At 51.2% G+C, this 9075-nt stretch overlaps 2 protein-coding genes and 1 non-coding gene across 3 annotated transcripts in view; all 3 read right to left on the reverse strand.

Moving 5' to 3' along the window:
• Nucleotides 1–1474: 1474 nt before the first annotated feature.
• On the reverse strand, nucleotides 1475–5437 carry Rpl32 (ribosomal protein L32). Its single transcript, XM_005365049.3, has 4 exons — nucleotides 5373–5437; nucleotides 4504–4604; nucleotides 2869–3050; nucleotides 1475–1664 (listed from the first exon to the last, which is right to left on the reverse strand). The coding sequence occupies exons 2-4, from the start codon at nucleotides 4597–4599 to the stop codon at nucleotides 1535–1537; spliced, it is 408 nt and encodes a 135-aa protein (XP_005365106.1). The 5' UTR covers nucleotides 4600–4604; nucleotides 5373–5437; the 3' UTR covers nucleotides 1475–1534.
• LOC113458069 lies at nucleotides 4670–4809 on the reverse strand. The gene has a single exon (XR_003378506.1). It is a non-coding gene; the product is annotated as a small nucleolar RNA SNORA7 (small nucleolar RNA).
• A 2009-nt stretch (nucleotides 5438–7446) lies between the features above and the next one.
• Efcab12 (EF-hand calcium binding domain 12) overlaps nucleotides 7447–9075 on the reverse strand; it is a 21390-nt gene continuing 19761 nt past the window's right edge. The window contains exons 8-9 of the mRNA XM_005365051.2: nucleotides 8804–8860; nucleotides 7447–7896 (exon numbers count right to left, since the gene is read on the reverse strand). Coding sequence (XP_005365108.1) covers nucleotides 7638–7896; nucleotides 8804–8860 — 316 coding nt within the window. The 3' untranslated portion in view covers nucleotides 7447–7637. The remainder of the gene's footprint in view (nucleotides 7897–8803; nucleotides 8861–9075) is intronic.

Genomic DNA, 9075 nt, shown 5'->3' on the forward strand with positions numbered 1-9075 from the left:
CCCCCCCCCCAACCAGGACAGCATTTCTGTGTAATCCAGGCTGTTGTGGAACTCACTCTGTAATCAAACTGGCCTAGAGATCTGCCAGCTTCTGCCTGGGATTAAAGGTGTGTGCCACTACCTGCTGAGGCCAGTTTTGTGATTTGAATTAAAGAACAGATGTAAAGTCCTCACATGATTTTTTTTTTTTTTTTTTTTTTTGAGACAGGGTTTCCTAGGCGTCCTGGAACCCACTTCATAGACCAGGCTGGCCTCGAACTCCCAAGAGACCCGCCTGCCTCAGGTATGCACCACCATGCCCTGCTTCCTCATGATTATTCTCTTTCAATAGTTTCCAGGCTGACTTGGTCCTGAAAATGCAAGAGCAAATGCTCTAGACCCATTACCCCAGCTGTTTAGGAGATTGAGGCAGGATTCCAAGCTCAAGGTCATAATGAGCAATTTAGTAAGACCGTGTGTAAAAGCTACAGTCAGGAGAAATGGCTGTCACAGGAAGAGCACCCTTCCATAGGACCTAGGTTCAACCCCAGTCCCCATGGCAACAACTCCAGCCCCAAGGGATCTGAAGTCATCTCAGGGAACAGACATCCACGCAGGCAAAACAGATTAAAATATCTCAATGGAGCTGGGTGGTGGTGGTACACGCCTTTAATCCCAGGCAGAAAATGGCAGATCTCTAGGCAAGGCCAGCCTGGTCTACAAGAGCTAGTTCCAGGACAGGCTCCAAAGCTACAGAGAAACCGTCTCGTAAAACCAAAACAAAAAACCAGCTCAATGGTGGAGCACTTGTCTGCCATGCACACTACCTTAGGCTCAACCCAGACTACAGCAAGAGGAAAAGTCCTTAAAACAACCAGTTCACGCCACAGCTGTTTGTGGGGATTAATAGGGCTGCTAGTACACTGGGCATTCAAAGGAGTTGTAAGGCATTTTCAGTCGACAGGGTCTAATCTAGAGCAGCCTCATTCTAAAGGTGACAGAAGAGAGGCTGCAATGCATTTGTGCCCCTTGCCACACCCCTTAACAGTGGAGGACTGGAGACACTGTGTTACGGAATATCACCTTAAATCAAAACCAGACTACCCCATGACTGCCCCTCTGCAGCATCTCATGTGGCAGAAATACACCTGCCAGTTTCATGAATTCTCAATCACTGGCTGTCAGTCCCGAGTGAGGCTAAGCAGGAGCCCTGTTCCACAAAGCTTCCTCAATCACATCTTAGGACATGCTAACAGCTAGGATGGTGAGAGGGGGGGGGGGTCCGGCCCCCAGACTCCTCACTCCAGTTTCATTGGCTCTGAATTCCCAAATGTTGCAGACCCACAGCTTGCCAAGCCCTTTCTTTCCCCTCTTCCTCACACCATCTTTGAGCAACCAAGGCTAGTATGGGATTTCCTGAGCCCCACTTGACTGTGCACAAATTGGAGGTCCCACCGGGGACTAAGAAGGAAAGACCAATCTCCAAACAGGCAGAAAATACAAAGTCGGCAGTTTTTGTGGTTTTATTTAAACACAAAACGTGAACGCAAGCCATCTACTCATTCTCTTCGCTGCGCAGCCTGGCGTTGGGATTGGTGACTCTGATGGCCAGCTGCGCTGCTCTTTCCACGATGGCTTTTCGGTTCTTGGAGGAAACATTGTGAGCAATCTCAGCACAGTAAGACCTGAAAGAGAAGCATGCCAGTGAGCACACTAGAAAAGGTCACCAGGGAGACAGTGACCTGCCCCTTGCCTCCCACTCCTCCGCCAGGCAGAGAGGCCCTGGCAAACAGCTCAATGAGCCCTGAAGGCACCAAGGCTTCTGCCGTGGTCTATGGCAGTGACAAGACTTAACTGGTCCAGAGGGGAAGCTGGATCCTCACCAGCCTGAGGTTCTTCCCCACACCCGCGCGACTAACCCACAATTCTTCCACCAGGAGCCCAAAGGCTTCCATTGCAACCACTGTGAGGAACACAGGTTCAAGTAGAGTGAGCAATAAGCCCTGCCTGTGTTACCCCAGAGTGCACACAAACTGTCCTGATAAGCACATTCCCAGTAATGGAGGTGACCACGAAATCCCAGACAGGCAGCTGGACAACAAACCCTGAGTCCAGACAGACCCCTCACTTCGCAGAGATACAACACTGGAGGTTGTATCTGGGGGGACAGAGCCAATTACCCCTTTGATCATGAAGCCCATGTACCTTGCTTCTTGCATCCATAACCATAAGCAACACACACCCACCATGACTCTACCATCCAGAAACTTTGTTTTCAGTGGGTTTTTCTATTGCAACTGCCTTTCAACTTCCCCTTCTCAGTTACACGGGGAAATGCAGTGAGCAGGCGCACCTGCTGGCTTTGATAAACAATGCTAAGCTGCTCTCAGGCAGATGAGGTGTATCCACAGGAAATGCAGCACCAACAGCTGCCCCCACCGAGACACAACACTGCCACCAACCTGCCTTCTGTACACAACTCCAAATGCGGACTCCCTTCATCTGCCTTCCAACCACCTCAGAACATATCCTTATTGTCTGCATCTTTATGGTCCTTTTCTCAGCTCCAACATACCTGCATCACTGTGCAAATGCCCTTATCACAGCAGAGCCAAGCAAGGCTAGACTCCTCCCTCATCTCACACCACTACAGCTGGGTTCCACACAGGACCATAAAGCATGCGGAACACCCACTGCATCAAGGGAGCCCCTCCCTCTTCTCCTGTCTCAGATCTCAAACCTGAGCACACATGCCCCACTCTCAACCAAGGCAACATTTGGACTCACTAACGAGCATCCTCTAAGCTCCCAAAGAGCATGCCCACTCCAGTGCCTCCACAGGCCTCTCGGGAGGCAGGCGCACTCTACCCAGGCCAGAGCCCAACTCACTTGTTGCACATCAGCAGCACCTCCAGCTCCTTGACGTTGTGGACCAGAAACTTCCGGAAGCCGCTAGGCAGCATGTGCTTGGTTTTCTTGTTGCTCCCATAACCAATGTTGGGCATCAGGATCTGGCCCTTGAATCTTCTCCGCACCCTATTATCAATACCTCTGGGTTTCCGCCAGTTTCGCTGAAGACACACACACAGGCAAGTTAGTCTCTGCGAACTGCCAGCTCTTACTTGGCAGAAGGGGGCTAAATTCAAAGGGGACATGCCATACAGAGGGCACACTTGGTAACATTGCCTTCCTACTTCTTTATACACTTTAACATGCATGGGGTCTCTGTGTAGCCTGGCTGTCCTGGAACCCACTCTTCAAACCAGGCTGGACTTGAACACAGAGATTCACCTGCCTCTGCCTCCTCAGTGCTGGGATTAAAGGCGTGCGCTTCTTTACACACTTTTAACAAAAAACCCTAAAAGCTCCCAAGGCTGTGGCTCAGCCAAACTTCCAACAAAACCAAACCTTCCTGTACCTATCACAAACTCAGACACACATGGGTCAAAATAAGGCAGGACTGTGTGTGCGCAGTACAATGACTGCACACTCTTCTAAAGACCCAAGTTTTCTTCCCCACAAAACACACACACCAAAGGCTGAGGGTGTGACTCAGTTGGTACAACTTTGTCTGGCATCCATGAAGCCCTGTTCTCCACCCCTGGCACTCAGAGTGGAATTCAGCAGAGCTTTCCATTTGTGATTGTTTCAGAGAAAAGGAAAAAAAGGCGGGGCCATGCCTAAGACAGAGGCATCAGGTAAGCGTCGGCTGTGTGAGCCCATCCAGCCAGTGACTGGTGACCCCTGGGCCCAGTGAGATGTCCTGCCTCATAAAAAAAGATAGATATGGGGCTGGAGAGATGGCTCAGCAATTAAGAGCACTGGCTGACCTTCCAGGGGACCCAGGTTCAATTCCCAGCACCCACATGGCAGTTCATAACTGCCTGCAACTCCAGTTCCAGAGGACCTGACACCCTGACATAGGCACACATGCAGGAAAAAGAACAATGCAATTAAAAGGTTTACAAGAAAAAAAAAAAGCACACTGACTGCTCTTCCAGAGGTCCTGGGTTCAATTCCCAGCACTCCCATCTGATATGCAGGCAAACATCCATTCACATAAATTATATACATAGACAAATATATCTTTAAAAAAAAAGCCAGGTGCAGAGATGGTTCAGGAGAAGTGCCTGCTGCCAAGCCGACAACCCAAATCCGATCACATGATGGGAAGGAGACAATCCCCGGACCGTCACACACAGGGAAAATGTCATTTTAAAAGCAGCTTTAGGGGGCTGGAGAGATGGCTCAGAGGTTAAGAGCACTGCCTGCTCTTCCAAAGGTCCTGAGTTCAATTCCCAGCAACCACATGGTGGCTCACGACCATCTGTAATGGGGTCTGGTGCCCTCTTCTGGCCTTCAGCCATACACACAAGACAGAATTTGTATACATAATAAACAAGTAAATATTTAAAAAAAAAAAAAGCAGCTTTAATCAATGGACTGCCCAGAACAGGCGACACCAGAAATGTGTGCTTAAAACTTAACCTCCGCACTCTTTTCCCCCCAGGAACGCACACATACCTTAATCTTGACATATCGGTCTGACTGGTGCCGGATGAACTTCTTGGTCCTCTTTTTGACGATCTTGGGCTTCACCAGAGGCCGGAGGGCAGCCATGATGCCTATAAGAGGCAGATCCACGTTATCGAAGAACCAGGGAGGGAGAGCTGCTTGTCCAAGGCCTGAGTGATGTTGCAGAGTGTCTTCCAATCACCAGCTACTGAGCCAACTGGGAATGGAATGGGTACCTCTGCTAGGCTTGTTCTCCCTCCTGTTTCCGAAGCTGGCAGAATACTAGTCACTCTCCAGACGCGATCTCAAGAGGTCGGGGTCACCTCAGCCACTTTGACCTCAATGAATGGCAGCAGCTGACCCATCACCTGCAGCAAGCCATTCTGGTGGGCAAGGGGCAGCAAATCCCACCCCACTAAAGCTCCACAACCAAGCGGTCGTGAAGCTAGACCACCCTTCCTACACACCACCAGTGTGTCCCTCCCGGATCGCCTCGGGGCGCCAACAGAAAGGTTCCTTCTGTTCCCTCCACAGCCTGCTTTGTCGGGCACGTACTAAATACCCAGCGAAAACAAGCTCAGCCGTCATCTCTGCTCCTTGGCACCTCGGAGGCCGGAGAGCGGCGGGGAAACGGCGTGCGGCACCCCAAGTCCATCGGCCGCATGGCGCAAACCGGCCCCGGCTGCTGCCTGGCCCTAGGCGGACTCCGTAGCAGCGCGAGCGGCCAGTAGGCCTGGCCCGAGCGCGCTCGCCTCTGCGGCGCCAGCGTCGAGTTCGACGCCGAGGCTGCCCCACCTAGCGATGCTAAGGCCTCTCCTCCCGCCGACCGGGCCGTGCCGAGCACACATACGGGCGGATGGCCGGCGATGCACACTCACCGCAAAGGAGATGGCAGCCACCTCGCAGGTAGCGCCGAGGAAGAAGGAAGGGGCGGTGACGCGCAAGGGGTGATGGGAAGGAGCCGCAGGTCCTGGAAGGGAAAAGTGAGGCACTTCCGGCTCTGGGTTCGCCAAAGGACCCTAAGATGTCTCTCAGAAGTAATGCTGGACAAAGCAAACCAATGTATTAGAGTTCTGTAGTATACATTAACATCTTGGAATGAACTAAAAAATGTACCTTTCTCTTGGGACTACTTAAGAAATTTGGAATTCTTTCTGAGATAAGACCTGTGTGGGGAACACCTACTTCCGCCCGAAGTGGCAGCTCACTCTGTTTTTAATATATTTACTTTGGAGTGCGCCTCTTAGTGGCTAGGAGGTCGCAAGCAGATACTTCTTTGACGGGTTCCCTGGGGTCTGGTTGAGCAACCTAAGACCTCAGAATATATAAATGCTCAAACCTCTGGACTGTGAAGTGCTACGGAGCCTGCCCGCATCTTTCATATGTTTTAAATTATCTCTCATTATGGTACGTACCTAGGGAAATGTATTAATAAGTGCTAGATTGACATATTGCTTAGGAAATAATGACAAGAGAAGCACCTGGGAGGCAGAGGCAGGCCGATCTCTTTTAATTCAACGCCTTGGGAGTTCCGGGCCAGCCAGAGGTACATAGTCACACACACACACACACACACACACACACACACACACACACACACACACACACACAGAGTCTGTGTACTTAATACAGATGCAGTTTTACTTTCAACTATTCTCATTTTTCAGTTGGTTGAACTGTGAAGGTACCTGCGGGACTAGGGCTAGGGAGGGCCAACTTTACATCTAAAATGAAGCTGTGATAGCTAGCCCTCCACGGCAGCGTAAGTCCTTGCCACGGCTGTACGCGGAGACTCCGGTCTTTCCTTCGTTTGTTATGCACGGGAAGTGATTCTGGGAGACGTGGCTCTGAGATCCATGCCTCCAACCATTCAGCTGCCTTGCTTTAAAATTGTTCCTGGTCTATTTTGCTTCGTTTTTGTTTTTTAGATCACTGTGAAAAATCTAATTTTAGGAGGATAGAAAACCAAACCAAGGGCTGGAGAGATGGCTCAGTGGTTAAGAGCACTGGCTGCTCTTGCAGAGGACACGGGTTCAGTTCCCAGTGCCTACATGTTGCCTCATAAACATGTAACTCCAATCCCAGGGGATCTAGTGCCCTCTTCTGTAAGAACTACATGCATGTGCACATACACATACGTACAGGCAAAACACTCAAGCACATAGAATAAATGTTTCTCTGTATAGCCCTGGCTGTCGTGGAACTCACTCTGTAGACCAGGCTGGCCTTGAACTCAGAGATCTGCCTGCCTCTGCCTCCTGAGTGCTGGGATTAAAGACGTGCGCCACCACCACCCATCAAGAATAAATCTTTTTAAAAAAAGTTAAAACAACCTTGATTGTACAACAGAACAGATGTCACTGGTGATCTTGACAGGAGATGGGAACAGATGCTAGATTGGATGTTTGGCCCCGACAGGAAGTCGGGATGAGAGCGGGAATGCTGACCACTCACTCCGAGGTGCTGCCTGGGAAGGAGAGCAGAGACCCAGAGAAGTAAAGTATCTTTACTTCTGAGACGGCCAGCTAGCAAGAAGCTGGGTGGGACTGGAGCTCTCCTGTGCCGGTGGCTCACCCGCCCTTTCCAAGAGCTGCTTATCCTACAGGCTGCTGAAGTCAGTGGCTCTTGGAACATGGAAGTGCATAGCTGATGGCAGCTTACAGAATACATTTCACAAAGCGGAGAGTCTAGCGAGTGAATCGTAGGGAAGGCCCATGAGCCAGAGTATGGCTCAGATTTCTGAAGACCCACGGGGTTTGGGGGCCTCAATCTCATGGGGAGGTGAGAGCTGCTGCTGCCTCATTTTACGGAGGACACTCCGTCTGTTGCACCCTTGTGGGCACTAATGTCCCAGGATGAGAGGTGGGAGGTGTCTCACAAACACCTTCAAGTTTCCCAGCCCTGTAGTTGGAAATCAGTTCAGCTAGGCTACAGGTCAGCTCTAACCCGGTTTATTTCAGAAGGGCAGAGGTCATGACAGGGTAGACACACCCACACTCCCAGGCACTGGACACTGGCATCAGGGGACACAGCTCCAGACCATCCCTGGGAATGTTTCTTTTGTATGGCTCTTTGATCTCTCATGTCTGCAGCTGGTGGGCCCCTAGCTGCCCGTCTTCTGGCTCAGCAGCCCCCAGGCCACTCTAGTTGATGGAGTACACCTTGTTTGCATCATAATAAGCATGGGTCATATAAGCCCAGTCCTTCATGGGCCACCAGTCTTTAGAGTGGTACTTGGCCGGGTAAGCATGGCGCGTACGTTCCACACAGCTGAAGATTGCCTGGCTCTGGTCCCTGGCCACAGTGGGCAGGTAGAGCCGCAGCTTGTCCACAAGGTGACCAGGCCAGAAGTAATTGGGGTGGGTGTATGAGGGACCACTGATCCTCTGGGCCTTCAGCTTCCTGGAAAAGGAAGATACAGGGAAGGTTGCTGAGACAGGGAGACCAGGCAGGGCTCCTTCTCAGCAGATCACATGGGCTGTGAGCATCCTCTGCAGTGTGGAAAGCACTGCACACCTCAGGTCTCCTCACAGCGAGGACCCGGAGGTCTGGAGGTCAGGGTCACACATCCAGTGAGTGGCTAAGTTCAGGCCCCAGTCGTTGCTTCTTAAATCCAAACTTAATGTGCGTGGTTCTTGCGCTAGATCAGTGGTTCTCAACCTTCCTAAGGATGCGACCCTTTTAATACAGTTCCTCATCTTGCGGTGACCCCCCCCCAACCATTAAATTATTTTTGTTGCAACTTCGTAACTAAAATTTTGCTACTCCTATGAATCATAATGTAAGTATCTGTGTTTTCCAGTGTTCTTAGGTGACCCCTGTGAAAGAGTCGTTCAATCCTCTAAGGGGTCACAGCCCACAAGTTGAGAACCACTGTTCTAGAGGATTTGCCCCCTCCCCCATCCCTCCACCTCACCTGTCCCATGCAGTGCTGGGCATAAAACCCAGGGCCTCACATGCTCTGGTACCCAGCAGCTAAGCTACACCCAGCTCCAGCGGGAAGCATTTCGATATCATGTCTGGAATCTAGCCTCAGGAGGCAGCCTCGCTGGGTTCAGCTTCACATGTGGGGCTGTGTGTAGGTATCCTCTCCTATAACTGGGACGTCCAGAGCAACTCAGGCTTGTTGGTGACAACGTAGATGAGTTCACTCATAGGAGGCCCCAGCACAGCCCTGCCTGACTCCCCGCAACAGTCCTAGGATCTCGTCCCATGTGCACAGGTCTCATAGCTGCCTCTGGTGGGAGGGAGGCCAGCCCTCTCCTCTTCATCCCTGCCCTTCTAGCAGACACACAGGACCACTACAAACCCCGTAAATTCCTCGAACTCCTCGAAGTGCATTTTCTTGAGTTTCTTTGATGTTTTCCTAGCGGGGAATAGAGAGAGGCATTATTAGGAGAGAGAAACTCCAGGAGCTGGGCAGTGGTGGCACAGACACCTTTAATCCCAGCACTTGGGAGGAAGAGGCAGACGGATCCCTGAGTTCGAGGCCAGCCTGGTCTACAGAGTGAGTTCCAGGACAGTCAGAGCTACACAGAGAAACTCTGTCTTGAAACAAAAAATAGTAAACAGCCCTCCCCT

This window comes from Microtus ochrogaster, unplaced genomic scaffold, assembly GCF_000317375.1.
Source record: "Microtus ochrogaster isolate Prairie Vole_2 unplaced genomic scaffold, MicOch1.0 UNK1, whole genome shotgun sequence".
NCBI lineage: Eukaryota > Metazoa > Chordata > Mammalia > Rodentia > Cricetidae > Microtus > Microtus ochrogaster.

Excerpts from the sequence above, each read along its gene's own strand:
- Rpl32 (XM_005365049.3), bottom strand. The coding sequence starts at position 4,599 with ATGGCTGCCCTCCGGCCTCTGGTGAAGCCCAAGATCGTCAAAAAGAGG. Across the intron at positions 3,051-4,503 it reads ACCGATATGTCAAGATTAAG|CGAAACTGGCGGAAACCCAG; the intron begins GTATGTGTGCGT and ends GTGTGTCTTCAG. Across the intron at positions 1,665-2,868 it reads GTGCTGCTGATGTGCAACAA|GTCTTACTGTGCTGAGATTG; the intron begins GTGAGTTGGGCT and ends CTTCTCTTTCAG.